Raw genomic sequence first — 16704 nt, forward strand, 5'->3', positions numbered from 1 at the left:
TCCTATACAGTATACACACACACGCACACGCACGCATTCACACACACACACACACACACACACACACACACACACACACACACACACAGTTCTAAGTGATCCTTGGCCAGTGATAGGCAAGGCTTAATCAAAGAATGCCTTTAACACAATAGAAGAATCGACCGTTAAAAAGGCACTGCACACTGGGGAAAAGTGGACCTTTGAAACGTTTATTTGATGACACAGATGAACTTAGGTATACCGTAAACCCTGTTTAACATGCGTTTTTCAATTAAGTATGTGTTTACGAGTGTGTGTGGGTGTGAGTGTGTGTGGCCAATATTGATTATTGTTTTATCACTCACTGTAATCTATCTCCTATTTCATTCTCTCCACCCATTGGTGTTTTGTCACTGATGTCGGGAGAAGCAGATGCTACCTCGCGCATCCTCGCTACACCACATAGCTGCGTCAAGCCCACGACACAAAAGCAGAATATGAAAGGAAGTAAGGCGAAGTTTCCTTCAAAATAAATTGTGCGTGTGTGTGGCGGGTGGAGGGTGGAGGGTGGAGGGTGGGGAGCATTGGAGTTTGCATATAGCCTACAGCTTTTTACGGACACTTGTGCCACCACTAATAGGCTTTTACGGGCATATACTATTGTATATGCATTAGGCCTATTAAATAGGCTACGTGAGAAATTATACAATATGTAATGTAGGCTATGGAAGAATTCATACAAATGAGAAAGAATACGGGAATAAGAAGAAAACAAATATGTGAAAAAAAGCTATGAACCTTATCAAATGTGTTAAATTTATAGATGTAGGCTAGATAACATATGTGCAGTTTTGAATACCTATGTGCATTAGGCTACTAGCCGTTTACGCTATCAAAAACTCCCTACGCCCAATTGTATATTCATTTGCTACCGATTCCTTCCTGACACATATTTACATTCACTTTGGTGCTTTGTATTACCCAAACATTGCAACATACCCCGTCTCTGGCAGAAATACTTTTATTTTGAAAACGACGACCGGAAGTATTATTTCTCATTCTGTCTCGCTTGACACTGGTCCACCGCACCCACTGGAAACTGAGGGGCTGACTGGGAAGCTGGAGCATCCCCGCTTTGTTATCCACCGACACAGCACCAGTGACCAAAAAGAAGCATAGACAAAGCCTTATAGTTATCACCTGAGCAGACATGGGATGCGTGCGGGGAGGGATTGGTAATTCATCGCTGAGTTAGCTGGCTGGGGCTTTTTTTTTTTAATCCAACACTATGGCTAAGCAGTACGATGTGCTCTTCCGACTCCTGCTTCTCGGAGATTCTGGGGTTGGGAAAACATGTTTGTTATGCAGATTCACGGACAACGAATTTCACCCGTCTCACATCTCCACCATCGGTAAGACCGCCCGACTCTGCAATGCCACTAGGAATATTTTCTTTTAATTATTGATCACTGGTGTTAATTAGCGCTCCCCATCCGTCTGAATGGTCTTTCAGCGTTTTCCTCAGCTCCTATTGATGTCATATGCGCATCACTCGCTCATTATACTCACTGAATTTTCACTCTGAATTCCACAAACTACATTTCATTAGGGCCGTGAAATCTGGAATTTAAGCAGGCTACTTTCTGATTGGATTAGCGCAGTGTATTCATGTGGAATAAAGAGAGAGTTGAATGTAAAATGGTTGTGAAACCCTTGAGGCGAAAGATCCAACACTTGGCAACCATACAGATGAGTTTAACAACTGCTATCACTTCAGGTCCTTGACACTGACTGATCACTGACTGGCTGTGTAACACAATGCAATACAGCACAATAGCCAAGGCATTGTTTAGATAATATATAGGCATAGGCTACAGTTTGCATCAGGCCTGTTATCTAGTACAGAGGTTCCCAAACTGGGGTCCGGGGACCTCCAGGGGTCCTTGAGGGGCTTCCAGCGGGGTCCTGGAAATTTAAATAGGGGGAGAATAGTTTAATCTCATTATTTCATTATTCATTATTATTGGAAGTTAGTACAGTGAGTATAAGGATGACTGTTCTGATCAGTGGGTTCACTGTACCCACTGTGGCTATCACCCCACCTACAGTATACAGTTATGTAACTGCATATAAAGTCATATCTAACAACAAAGGACAAAATCTGTACTGTAATGTGTATCTATTTTGGGATCCTTGATGAGAAAAAAAAGTTTGGGAACCCCTGACCCTGTCTAAATTAACTAAAGGTGTATCATTCTTTATTTGGCAGCAAGTGGCGTTAATGTTGATCCGGCTGTATTAATGCCACAGCCTCTTCTTCCTTGAACCTAAATGTGGTCCCCACCATCACTCATTGACTTCAGTGAGTGCAGAACTAATTGAAAGTAATTCTACCTGCTCCCCACCCTTGGTCACAGATTAGCCCCGTCCCCGAAGAGGGTATTAACTCAGCAGAGCTAAACCCTATAGCCTCGTCTCTCATAGTTAATATGGACCGTACATCTGTGTCTCCATAGTTAGGATTCAAAGCGTTCCTCACTGTGCCTTCACATCGAGGCCAAGGGAAATAAGGACGTTAAGGAGTGTTTTCCCCACGCTGCGGCGTCTCTTATCTCCTCTGTGGCGGCTGGCATGTCTTCGCTGTGCCTCTGCTCGTTTAAGTCAACAAAGAGACATTTCAGCCCTCACTGCGCCCAGGAAGCTCCTATTATTGAGGAAGCAGCTATTATGCAGCATTATTCGCAGTAATTGGCCGTATTAAGGGCCAAGACAAAATACAGGCATCTGTGGCCCCCGGGGTGAATTGGAAGTCAGGAAATGTTCCTATTGGTTGTAATAAGTATAAGCATCCGTCTTGTTATGGATAAGATACAGAATAGATAATGACGAACTGCATGAAGACAAGACAGTGAATCAGGAAACTCTGGTGGTCAGCCTGTCGTTTGGAGACAGATGATCCTCGAAAAGGTCTAACAGTCATGGGAGTGAGAATAGCATTGCGGAGTGAATTGCTTATTTTAATATTTTTTATCCACCATAACATTGCATGTTCACCTATTTTAGACCAGTGGTTTGTTTCTATTGTTGTTGCATACAAGCATTATGGAGAAACCAAAGTCTTAGATGAATGTTTACTAAGGATGGGACGATATGCTTATCTCATGATACGATTCGATACACGATTTGGGCTTCACGACTGAATACAACCACGATACGATGTAATAAATAAAAGTTCAGAATTATGCTTATTTCTGAGCCACAAATCTTTCTAGCGATGGCATTGGCTTGATAGAATGTAAACAACAATTTCAAAATGTCATTACAAAGTGCAGATAATCTAATTTGGATGGAGAGTTTGTTAATCTGTGATGGACAAGCCGTCTCATTTATGATTACTACAGCAGAATAAAATGGAGCTAATATCACGATTCATTTTTCTGCATCACGATACGTATTGTCACATTTCTGTATTACAATATATTGAATTTCGATATATCGTCCCATCCATAGAGTTTACTGAACACCCACAAACACCCAACAGCTATACAGTGGGAACTCAAATTTGAGACCATCCTGCCATAACAGGACATTATGAGTCTCCTGTTTATCGTGACACCAAACCTTTTTATGTTAAACGCTTTGTTTTTTTTCTTTTTCCCAGTCAGTAATAATTCACCCTCACGTGCTTACAGAGACAGCAGTGCTATTTTAAGTCACACACCTATGGCGCCCTACAGGAGGCTTACTTCCCGTAGAGGCATCCTCATATACATTGCAAGTCATTTGTAAGTGTGCTTCTTCCACAAGAAAACACATTGCATCTATATTCCAGTCGCAGTGAAAAGTCCTTCAGTGCTCTTTGAAAAAAACAGTGATCTTGGATGAATGTTCCGTCGGATTTTTGTGTTCTCTTTGCGGTGGACTGAATGTTCCTGACCACAGCTGGACGCATTAGAAATCGGGCTCTTGTTTAGGGGCAGGCAGCCTCAGCCGAGATATTTATATTGGACTGAATGGTGGCGGGCGACAGCATGTGTCCATAAGCCGTGGTGGGTGTCCTTTCATGAGCCAGCGATAATTCAGCCTGCTCTCCTCAGACCAAACAAGCCCAAGAAGGCCCAGAGAGAAAGAAAGATCAAGAGTGACCAACATCACTGCTCCCCCGCAGAGAATCAATAAATAATTTCCCAACCTTCAGCGGGACAGAGGGATATACATTCTCTCCCATGTCCCCCTCATGGCTGGCTCCATTATTCATCAGGTCCCATTAAAGTCCACTAGCTCAAATGTGGGTCTCAATTATCTCAGAAACTGCTGGGATCTCGCATCAGTAGGTTTTTTTGTTTTTTTTCAGCAAAACTCCTCAAGTTTTCCCATAAACATTAGAGGATAAAACACCGATGAATGTATTATTCAGCAGACGGGGACTGCTGTTGTCTCTTGCTGTAACGTATAAGGATAACCCGAGGAATTCAAATGCTAATGGTTCCCAGCAAACAAACAAAAACAACAAAAAGTTGAGAGAACGTCCTTAGTCGTCCATAGCTGCTACCTGCATGGTTTGTGGAATCAGGACCTAAATATCTTTCTGGTATCACTTCAAAACAGTTTTAATAGCAATTTGTACCTTGCCATAATATCTTATTGAGAAAATGTTGTGCTCATTTAGGTTGATGTTGAACTTGGCCTCCTCCATGTCTCTGTCTGTTAAATGATTGTTGGGTCAATGTCAAACCTATGAATGGATCAATAGCTGCTCACACCCCTCCTTAGTCTCTACTGGCTACATGAAATGATATGTGTTTTAGCCCAAAAGCATTTTCCTGTGGTTTTTATAAGTTATTCCCACGATCCTCACAAAGAGAGTTCAGTCTGAGTTCATGCGCAGGAACAAATCACTTCCCACACAAGGAAAAGAGAGTGAGCACCACAGAGCTGGAACTGGATTCAGATTCCAAGATTTTTTTCTCTGTGAGGTGATCCAGCAATACTTTTTCTGACAATGAATAGGCATTGTCTGACTGGCATTGTGAACACTGTGACGCTATGTAGGTGGATCAACCAGGGATGTGGCTTGAGGCCACAATGTCAGCCTCCCCCATTCATTATCAATAGAGTTCTAGAAAGTGTCAGATATTTGAGCCTTGGTTCTCTAGATTCTACCTTTGGGAAATCAAACTCTATCTTGTCCAAAATCATAGGAACAGAAGCATGAATTCTATTTTTACTTTTTTTTAAGCAATGAAGCACTAATACACCTTCGCTCATGCAGACATCCCGCTATATTTCAGCAGGTCACTCTGTTCCTCATAATAAGACCTTCATCTGGGCCCAAGAGTGTCCATTTCTCAGGCAGGGAGCAGCTGTAGAGATGATTTAGTAATGGTATTCAGTCACACTGCTGAGTTTAATCTTCTTCCCCTCACCTAGGCAGTCTCTTTCTCTGGAGTCCTCAGGAGCTCCTGGCTGTCATAGTGCCCTATGAAGCATGGTGCAGGCCCTGCCCTAGATCATAGCTCAATAAGCAGCTGTCCTCGCGGTGCTGATCTCAATGTGTTACGGCCACGGTCCGGTCATGGACTCGGCCCCGCCGCAGCTTGAGGAGCTCATTAGCCTAAAGGAGGTACCAGCACCCCCCTTCCCCCCCTCCCGGGCTCTGCCATGGATCACAGCCACAGATACTATGAGCCTTTCATAAAGCAGTTATCCAGGAAATCAATGATGCCGACCCTGTTGAGGTATTCAGTATTCACCAATAGGTACAGTGGGCTCTTTTCTGATGTCTTGGACTTGTCTTGGTCTCGGCCACTATTGGACGTTGACAACTTTTTCTTGTCAATCAAAAAATATGAAAAATGGGCCATTTTATTGATGTTTGCTTTATTTTCTCCCCAGCACTACAAACAATTTATGGGATCTCACCTACAGAAACCTGTGTATGTCATGGTCCTCAAACTCCTATGCATTGATTAGTCAATTCCTATTCATTGATTAATTGGATGCTGATAGTACAGAGCTCCTGCAGATACATGTATCTCTCTGTTCATGCTTAACTTTGCCTATGTTGGTTTTGGTCTTGAATAAGACTCGATTTGCTCTGGTCTCGGTCTTGACCCACTTTAGACCTGGCCTTGACTCAGACTAATATGTTCTCCTACAGCTCTCACACCAATATTGGCCTAAATATGAAAGCCGTATCACACCGGTCTGATTTTAAGTAAGCTATGTCAAAGCAAGAAGCACTGGGAGGTACTATTGTGTTGTTTCTTCATTTCATAGGCTAATATAGGTTAATTGTTCAGGACACAGACTGTGATGACAAGTTTCTAATGGAAACAGCTTGTTCTTTGTCCTGATATGCCCTAAAGGCAACAGCTGTTGACGGTGTGGGCTGTACTCTGTTAGTAATGATAGTCATGGATGACAGGCTCATTCCCCTGTGACTTTGTGCCAGCGCCGGAGCATCCATCCATCCATCCATCCATTAGAGCCTGTCACCATCACCTACAGCACACTCTGACACGCGTCGGTCCCCGATCCGTCTCGCACAGTCGAACACATAGTCATCACAGTAATTAGTCATGTCAGTTTTGGGTGTGTACCCATTAGTCTTTACATGGCTTTCAGTCGGTGTTGATCGTGAAACGCTGCCATGTCAAATTAACTGCTATCTCTCTGGGACATTGTGCATGTCTCCGCTGTCACGGCTCCCTGTGAAGGGAAGGATGGAAGCTGGTGGGCGATTTCTTTTCTCAGTTAGCCTTCACCATTTGAACTGTCATCTTTATTTGTAAGCTGTAACAGGTGAATTGTTCTTCTTGAAACTTGCAAATGCCTGAGCTTTCAATCAGTGTACGGTGTAAAGTTTGGTTTGCAGTACTCCTTGCTTGCAGAACAGCTTCATCCTCTTTGCTGTCATATTGCATCCTGAACTGTGTGTAGTGGGATATTGGACCTTTCTTCAAGAAGGAAAAGCCTCCAGTTCTATGAGGGATGAAGGAGGAGGAAATCTGCTTCCCCTAAAGGTTCAATGATGTTTACATCTGCTGACTGGGGCCATGGAGGAGTTTTACTCAGTTCATGAAACCCCTTTTGAATTTGTTCAGCAGTAAGAGGGCATTATCATCCTGGAATATGGGAACATTACGAAGGAACAGTGTTTGCACAACAGGGTGCATCTGGCCCTGTAAAATGGCTTCATATTCCTTCGCCATTATACAACCACCGTCAGACTCATTTTGCAGTTTTTGTGATTAATGCTCCTGCAATTCACAATTTGGCCTCTTTGGAACTCTGTTAGTCTCCTCATGTTGCTTTTAAAACTCCTATATAAAAGTGTTGAAAAGCTGCATACTGCTAATTTGCATTCAACCTAATAGACTTGCCTGTGTAGCTGTCTTTGTAGTTGTGATTTAACTACTTCAAAGTTAGTCTTTCATTTTCATGTGGTGTTTCCGTTATTTTGTCCCTGTACTTTATCTATAGACATCCATTCTGGAGCTGGAAAATCCATTACCTTGTAGCTGTACTTCGCATTTAAATCACAGCTGTTTGCATGGATGACTTCTCACTGGAGCTTTACAAAGCAGGCCCACTACCACTGCTGGACAGTGAAGGAGAAAGACGGTTTCTTTTTCATCATCCTCCTCTCTCTCCCCAAGCCCCAGGCAAGGGAAGCCGCTGATTGTTATGCTGACCTTTCAGTTAGTGTTGGTCTGAATGCTCCCTAGTCAAAGGCAGTGGCCGCTCCACTGCGTAAATGAGGCCTCACGCTGTCGAGTCAGTGAACTCCACCGCTTCCGCTGACTTCCTGGCGCTGTCTTAGTCGAACTCCTACTTGTTCTTCGCAAACGCAGTCTAAAATCAGCCGGCCTAGCTATAGCACATCTGTCAGCTGTTTCCTCGCGTTGGAATCTGTTGGAATACCGACCCAGCAGAAACACAGCTAAAAAAACACTCACAGCAGTTCTTCCAGGTCTGGGAATCGATTGGACTCGGGTAACCCTTTCGCTGGCTGTGTCTCCTGGATGTTGAGGGTCGGGTTAATTGGGATGAACTGTTTATTGATTTCCCCGGGATTAGTGTGGTGTACAGCGCCCGGTGTGTGTGCTTTTTATCCACTTCACTGCATTACTCTGAGGAGACCATTATGCAAAAGAGAAAGAAAAATTGACAGAGGAAAAGGGATCTGATAGAGACAGAAATTAGAGTTAGACTGATATATGGGTTTGTTGATGTATCGGGCCAAGAAAGACCCTTTATTAAAAATCAAAAAAAGTCATTGCTGTCCACCTCCAATATGATGGATATGATGCAGTTTGTTTGATTGCATATTTATTGTAATTTACTGTCTATGGGACACCCTTAAACTGAATTGATTGACTTGATGTGACATTTTGATTGGATTCCACACAAACATGCATGTATTTATTATTATTATTAGTAGTAGTAGTAGTAGTAGTAGTAGTACTAGTTGTAGTACTAGTAGTAATATTAGTATCCTGGGTTTCATTGGAGAGTTTTAGCATCTCGTGGTCTAAATGCTGTTTCAGAGGCTTTTCCAGCCTGACAGTTATACTCTGTGGGAAACAATCAATACTTTGATTTTTTTGTTATGAAATTTTAAAGATATAAGATATATTATCAAATTTTAAAGATATTGAATACCAGCACATTCACTCCAGAAATATCACGACCTGTATTGGCCTTCAAAAGCCAGCATAGATCGAACCTTAATAGAAATATAGAATTGGCCCGTCCTCGAGGTTCTGTCTATGAACGATATCACACCCAGTCTTCAAAACTGCTAAAATAGATCAGAGATCATTGAAGCGTGACCAACTGCTTGCCTCCCCCCCCCCCCCCTCCCCCCACTTCATCTCCCTCTCCCATCCCAGCTCATCCTCTTTTTCTCTTGTCTATTCCTCCGTGGTGTTACACAGCGCTCAGCTACGGCTCTGCCCTCCTCCCTTATTCCACCTCCCATGTGATCGATACTGAGAACTGAACTCAGTGAAGACTCGGCTCGCTGGAGCAAGCCCATTAGCCCAGTCTTCTAAAAGGCTGATAACACAGGGATGATGTGGCTCTCGTGGTGTTAATGCCCTCTTTGATGTTACAAAGCCGCAGCAGATACTGGTGAAGCTCTGGTTGTCAGTAAAGACGATGGCGGGTTAATTGATTTCTGTCACTAATTGGATGGCAAGTGCGCACAAAGCTGGGAATAATTCCATAAAACATATAGCTTGACCACAGTTCTCGTAGGTTTGGAGAAATATCAACTAAAACTGGAGCTCTTCTGTGCATGTAATATAGTATTTCTCAAGCTTCTATCTTTTCTCTCTTACAGGAGTCGATTTCAAAATGAAGACGCTAGTAATAGATGGTATCAAAGTACGGATACAAATATGGTAAGATGGCGACACAAAACACCATGTTGGGAGGCTTATTGCATCAGAATCAGATTAATAAGAAACACTATAGCCTATAATGTTATGATTACACCGCTGACTTTTTAAATATTACACAACACTAGTTCTGACAGGGGAGGGTTGTTCTTTATCTATTCCCAAAGATAACTGTCATATCTCATGGCTGTGACATATTGTAATCTCATTAATTAACTCTGTGTGTGTGTGTGTGTGTGTGTTCTCTCTAGGGATACTGCAGGCCAGGAAAGATATCAGACCATCACTAAGCAGTACTACAGACGAGCACAGGTTGTTGAGCTAAACTGTGGTTTGTCACACATTAATGTAATGTTATTACTATTAAGCAGTGCAACAAATTCAATTTTAGTAATAATGTTCCAGTTACAACTGAAAAGAATAAGTTGTTCCTTTTGCTATTATTCTGCCAGAATTGCCCATTTGTTTTCTCAATGTGCTGCTTCACACCACTTTGGTTACTTTGACCAGTCATACAGGTGCTTGAGGAAGCACACAAAGCACACATATTAAAGGTGCTACATGTAGCATTTTTTAAAATCAATATGTCATTATAAAATGAATTGTGATACCTTGGCATAATAACCGTAAACAAATGAGACCATGGCCGACACGATTGGTAGCCTCTATCTCACACCAGTAGTATTGTTAGTGCTAGTGTTTCTCAAAATTAAGACCACATTCCCCATAAACCCCGTTGCTTCTAGTCACATAGTTGCTACTTGTTCCCCCTCCTCCTCGTTGCTGTCATTCCATTTGGGTTGGTTTTCTCTTTGGCTTTACTGAAGAAGATAAACATGTTGGAAGTGATTTTTCCATCACCTTTCACTCCTTCCACCATCTGCCACTATGAGAAACTCCGAAAGCTTTAGCTCTGCTTGTTTCCCGTTTTGGGCCGTAAAGTCCCTCAGATTTCCTGTGAAATCCGACCCGGTGGCACAAGTGCCGTGTAGGGGGGCGGCAGATTCTGCCAATCTTCTCGGCAATGGTCTCGTTTGTTTACTGTAATTATAATAATGTTTCAAAATGAATGTGAAGACTTACTGATATTAAAATGCTACATGTAGCACTTTTAAGAGTTTAAAGAAACAGAAGAAAGTTTTTAAACTAGATTGTTCATAGTGCTAAAAAAAAGTCAGTTATTGGTTACACAGTGACTGATTTTTCACTCCTTAGGGAATCTTCCTGGTTTATGACATTACCAGTGAGCGGTCCTTCCAGCACATCATGAAGTGGGCCAGTGATGTGGACGAGGTGAGTTCAGTGATCAGGGCTTTAAGAGCTGGATGTCATAGATTATGCACAGTGGAAAATCACCAAGAGGTGTTTTTTTTTTTTTCATTTAGAAAGGGTACAGCTGTCAAAACGACTTATTGTGCTAAGGCCCAAGGTTGACGAAGAACAGATGCCTGATGTGGTATTATATAAACCAAATTATGTCAAACCTGATGGTTATTGCTCTTGCTGTGCTTATGAAAGAATGACTGTTCCATCTTCGTTTTCAAAATACATGTCATCTTATTAAAAGAAAAAATCTTACCATAAGTATTTAAAAGAACACATTTTCCTCTGGCAGTGCTTTTTTTTCTACTGGCCTTGAGTCTTCATAAAGCACTCTTCTGCCTGCCCTGCTTCCCCCAGTCATTTCCCAGATGATTCTCTTCTATTAATTTAGTCATTATAGGCATAATTTCCTAGATGGGTCTGTCTGAATATACTGTATCTATCTTGGCATGCTTCCCACTTACTTTTAATCTCGGTCTCATTTCCTGAACACTGCCTCTCCCGTTTTCTCTCCCCTCGGCATTCTCTTGACATTTGAAATCTCCTCTCTCTCTCTCTCCGTCTCTATCACTTTGTCGCTTTCATTCTTCTTCCTCCTCTGTAAATTACCCTCCTTTCTCTCATACTCCCATTACAAACTGCTGCAGTATGCTCCTGACAAGGTCCAGAAGATCCTAGTGGGGAACAAGTCAGATGATGTGGACAAGAGGCAGGTGGCCACAGAGCAGGGTAACAAGGTGGGTCAGTGACTGGCTGTCTGTTGTCACTATTTCACACTGGCTTGACATTAAATGGCAAACTTAACAGGACCTGAGTAGACCTGATGGGTTGGGTTGGGTCAGATGATCCAGTTTGGGTCTGGGTTGGGTTGTAAAATACCATTATTACCATGCAGGGGTTTGTCATGCTCAAGCTCACCAAAAGATCTTTACCCTCAGGCTCCATTTGGGTTTTGGTAGAACCTTTGGGTCCAGGTTCACCAAAAGCTCTTACCCCTTGGGTTTGGTTTGGGTTCTGTTAGAAACTTTGGCTTCAGGTTCACCAGAAGCCCTTACCCGTTTGGTTTTGTTTGGGTTCTGGTAGAAACTTTGGGTCCATGTTGGGTCAAGCTTAAATTTTCAGGCCTTAAATAAGCTCTAAGTCTTTAATCGAATTGTTGGTGTTGTCATCGTTATGTTTTCCAGCTGGCCAAGGCTTACGGAATGGACTTCTTTGAGACAAGTGCCTTCACCAACCATAATATAACAGAGGTGAGGGCTGACCGGACTGCTGCATAACCAATGGAGAGTCATCGCTCAGAGGGATCTTATGACATCTAATGACCATGTGTAGTAACAAGATCAAAGCGATGCATGCAGTCATAATGATATAACGGCAGGAAATGACTTTATAGTCTGACCGTGTGCATCTTGTCTCTCTCCTTGTCCTTGTCTTCCTCCCATACCACTGTGCCTGCCATGTTTCCCTCTCAGACTTTCACACGATTGGCTGAGCAGGTGCTTGCAGCCAATAAAAAGGACCTGGATCTTCTCCGGATGTCCATCAATGACGAGCTTAACCTTGCCGCCCTGGAAGAAGAGGAGGGACTCTGTGACAGTGCGGCGGCCGACCAAAACAAGGGCTGCTGGTGTTAAAGGAATACCTTAACATTATGAATTGTAGTTGAATATTTTTCCTCACCAGACACTTTGTACATTCTGAGAAAAAGGTTTCTCCATTTGTCTTCAATTAAAATAAAGAGGTACACCTAGCTGCAACCTTGCAGTTAGCCATTCCCCATAGTTTCAATGAGCAATGCCAAAAATGCTAATAAGCTGTTTTAGAGCAATTCAAGGACAGAGGAAACTTTTTCCAACAAAGTGCCAAGTGACTGGTGAAGAAAATAAACCAGCTGAAGGTCAAACTGTCAAGGTTTCCCCTTGTGGGACAAAATGTTAAATGGCTAAAGCACTAACTCCTGCTCAATTCAAATTGTCTTTGGTGTGAACAAATCCAATCGCTATCCACTACCAGTCAGCAGTTCACTTACATCTGAAAAGACTGGAATACAAGGCTATAGCTTAGTTATAGGAGAGCTATAGATAAAGATGAAAGACATTATATTGCTTTCTTAAATTTGTACAATAGTCTTGAAGTAAAGGATAGGCTATGATTTGGAATTGTTCACCACTGACTTGCAAACTTTTCTCAATGTTGTATTTCAATGTTGATTTTCCAAGCGCTGTCTCTGATATTCTTTAATATTTTGATCATAAGGCTGGGTGCCTTGCAAATCAGTAATGTGACTGATTTCATTTGGTCTTCATCCACCCTTTTTAATTACCTTTTTGTAGGTATTAATGCTCATCTATACCATTGTATGCATTAGGTGTGGTCTTAAAATGTGCCACAAGAGGGTGCTACCTGCATTGCGAAAACAGCAGACATACCGGAGAGCTGTTCAATGATGCCAGTACACTGTTTTTTTTTTGTTTTTGTTTGTTTGTTTGTTTTTGGTTACAGTTGACTGCAGTTGCAATGGCCATCTTTGATGAGATGACAGGATCCTAAACATATGCAGCCATTTTATTTTCCACATTTTTCATGCAAGGTTTGGCAACACAAGCATTTATGCAGCTTGTAATCTCTTACTCATCCATACAGGACCACATGTACATTTGAATAATTAGCATATTCGAGTATATTCTTAGTTGTTGGAGAGAAACACCAAGAGCAAAATTATTCCACTGCCCTGTAGCAGAACTGAAGATATTTATTTTTCATTTTATACTCAGAATACTTTTTGTTTAGAGCAGAAAATATCCTATGGTACTTACAGTTGGTACTTTGACTGATAACTGCCCATTGCATTGTACATACAAGTTTTTTCAAGGCATCATAGGTTGATAGACTCATGAGCATAGGACATGAATTTAATGTATTACCGTTAGAGGGCTGTATAAAAAAGTGTCCACAGTGATATAGATGGTCTAAAATATTCCCTCTGTGACTATACTAACGTCTCTTGGTCATTCTGTTCTTTCTCGCTGTTTTTTACAGAGTACTGTGGAGATTCCATTTAAATATGTTTTTTTTTTCCCAGACTTAGCAAGGGACAAGTGAGAGATTTGCATGCGATCCCAATCTTCTTTCCTGTCTTTTATTGCAACTTCAATGAAGTTAATAATCAACTGACCGTAATACAAGTATAGCATTTGACCAGAGTTGCCTGTTGGAGACTTATTACAGACTGAACATCATAGGACTAACTTTGGCTACATTTTTTTTGCAACTTAGTATTACTAAATGCTACTCAAAACGATGTTTATGTGTGCAAGTGAAATGGCAGTATGTTGTACTGAATGATATTCTGGACTATGCTCTAGATACACAATGTATCTGTGTTGTTTAATGAACAATTTTTTTTTCTTTCTTTTAGACTACTTGAATTGTATTTGTGGAAATATATTATGTGCGACATGTAAAATGCAACATGTTATTCTTGGAAAAGAGATGTCAAATGTTTATGAGTAAATACTTGCAGATAAATGACTGTGCCAATGAGTCTTCTTGTTTGTATAGAAACAGGAAACTCTTAACAGTATCACATGAGACAGAGGAAAATACCAGAAGGAAAATCACTATTTGCCCAGTACAATAAATCTACAGGAATGTGTCTTTGTGACACTGTTTTATTGACAACTTACAGAATTTATAAGTACTTAATGTCATATGGTACAAGGAGAACAGGACCTCAACTGCAGTGCAAAGACACAACAGAAAAGATATGGACAGTACTGTACATATCCTTCCACATTTATACATTAAACATCCAATATTCTATAGCCAAGTGTGTTCATGCTGCATAGTATACAGGATGGTTACAGCTGTTGAGGAAAGTGTAGTGAGTACCAATAGCACATTGGGCCTTATGATGCCTATAATGTATTTATCAGCACAGCTGTGATGTGGTCACAGGCCAGACCTGCTAGTAGGGAACTAACTACTGGACAGATGGTTTACAGTATTTTTGCATGTTGAGGCTACATAAACAGGTATTTTCTCCAAAGCTGTGAGTCACTTATTGTATGTACATCTACAGTAGGATTTTTAATACATTTATCAAACCAGGCAGGCTGACTAAAAGCACACTCTCATTTACATTGTGATTTACATCAACTAAGTTTCTGGGGAGCAAGTGGAGCATTGACTGATGACTGACAAGACATTATTATTTAGTCAGTGTGATAAGTTATTAGATGTAGATCACCAAATCTATCAGCTCAGAGGGAACATTGGTCCTGAATTCTCCCCTGATCTGGTTTCTTTAGGTATAGCTTCCAGATAAATATCTGGCAGTTCTTGCTTGATCTTTTGCTCTTATAGTGATGAAAACTACAAATCCTTCACATAAGCTGAGGGATGGCAAATGCCACACTTTCCATACCCAATTGATGCCCATTTTACATCAACAGACTGGGTGAGTACTTGTACTTGCAGGGGGAGGGAAGGTTACACACTTTGACTCACTGAGACAACACTTGTCTTGATGAGTCTTGATGGTTTACTTCCTTTATATATATTAACTATATCTACTGTCTGATTGTATTTTGCCCATGCCAAAATTGTCCGCAGTACTCTAGACTGAAGTCATGGCATTGACAGAACAGGACCTTCAAGAGACTTCAGAGACTTTTGTGTTACTTCTTAAGTGACAAACCGCACCGCAGTTCTCCTGGAGGAGGACTAAGACCTGCACTTTTTTTTTTTTTTTTAAACTTATTTTTTTATTTGGTTATTTCTCACATCCCCTTTTACATCAAAAATATTTCAACATACCGTAGGTTGACAGTTTCCTTTACAAGGGGTTACAATTTTTGTAGTTTTATATATCCGAACAATTCAACATAAAAATATGTATAAAAATAAATCAAAACAAGTTGAAATAATAATAACAACAATACTGAAAATAACCAATGTAAATAACACAAACATATCAAAACAAAACTAAACATGGGTTATATACAAGTTCACCTTACATAGACATACATATTCAGTCCAATATACATAGGAAAATATCCATATTAATCAAAAAATAAAAAATATGTTTTTTTCCTGACACAGTAGACTACCTCAGAGCATCACCTGTAGTCCAGTTCCTTACTAAGTATATGTTCGTTCAGTTATCAATCCCAATGTTCCCCCATTGCCTCCATTAGTGGTGTCCATCTTTCTATAAAAATTTCCCTCTCTAGTCTTAGCATATATGTAATTTTTTCCATTGTATAAATGCTTCTTAGAATTCTTAACCACTCATCATAGGTGGGGGGGTCCTTTTTAAGCCATCTTATTGTAATTGCTTTCTTTGCTGCTGTTAATAATATTTGTAAGAGATACATCCTTTTCCTACTGTGAATTACATTCGGTTTCATTCCAAGAATTGCTATCAGAGGGTCTCTTACCAATTCAACATCTAATACAATGGGCATTGCCAGAATATATGCAAATGGGTAGCCATGGTCTCTCCACATCCCCTCCAACATCTACTTGACTGGTTTGGATTCATCTTTGCCACAATTTGTGGTGTTCTGAAAAATCTGTTAATTATCTTCCATTGAAATTCTCTCCACGAATTGGCGTTAGTGACTGTATGGGCCTGAGCACAGATCTTTAATCAAACTTCCTCCCTTATTTCCTGTTGTAGCTCTCTATCCCACTTTTCTTTCACATGATAGGTATTGTCCTTTGTCATTGAAGCTAGGATTCTATATAAGTTAGTTATTGGCTTATTCCCATGTTTTCCATCCTGAATTTTCAATAACTGTTCCAAGAGGGACGGTTCTATCAATCTGTTCCAGTTTGGGTGTTTGAATATAAAGCTTCTTACCTGTAGATATCTAAAAAATTCTGTTCTTGATAAATTAAAATCTGCTCTTAATTGTTCAAATGATTTGAAGTTGTTATTACTGAATAACTGATGTACAAAATGGAGATTCAAAGACCTGCACTTTTAACC

General features: G+C 40.9%; 1 protein-coding gene across 1 annotated transcript; it reads left to right on the forward strand.

Annotated features, from left to right (window-relative positions):
- Positions 1-1267: 1267 nt before the first annotated feature.
- rab15 (RAB15, member RAS oncogene family) lies at positions 1268-12343 on the forward strand. The gene is made up of 7 exons (XM_071906998.2): positions 1268-1391; positions 9329-9389; positions 9638-9698; positions 10602-10679; positions 11357-11446; positions 11894-11959; positions 12182-12343. Exons 1-7 carry the CDS (start codon positions 1268-1270, stop codon positions 12341-12343), a joined length of 642 nt encoding a protein of 213 aa, XP_071763099.1.
- The last annotated feature ends 4361 nt before the right edge of the window (positions 12344-16704 follow it).

This window comes from Centroberyx gerrardi, chromosome 18, assembly GCF_048128805.1.
Source record: "Centroberyx gerrardi isolate f3 chromosome 18, fCenGer3.hap1.cur.20231027, whole genome shotgun sequence".
NCBI classification, from domain to species: domain Eukaryota; kingdom Metazoa; phylum Chordata; class Actinopteri; order Beryciformes; family Berycidae; genus Centroberyx; species Centroberyx gerrardi.

Excerpts from the sequence above, each read along its gene's own strand:
- rab15 (XM_071906998.2), top strand. The coding sequence starts at position 1,268 with ATGGCTAAGCAGTACGATGTGCTCTTCCGACTCCTGCTTCTCGGAGAT. Across the intron at positions 1,392-9,328 it reads GTCTCACATCTCCACCATCG|GAGTCGATTTCAAAATGAAG; the intron begins GTAAGACCGCCC and ends TCTCTCTTACAG. Across the intron at positions 9,390-9,637 it reads AAAGTACGGATACAAATATG|GGATACTGCAGGCCAGGAAA; the intron begins GTAAGATGGCGA and ends TGTTCTCTCTAG.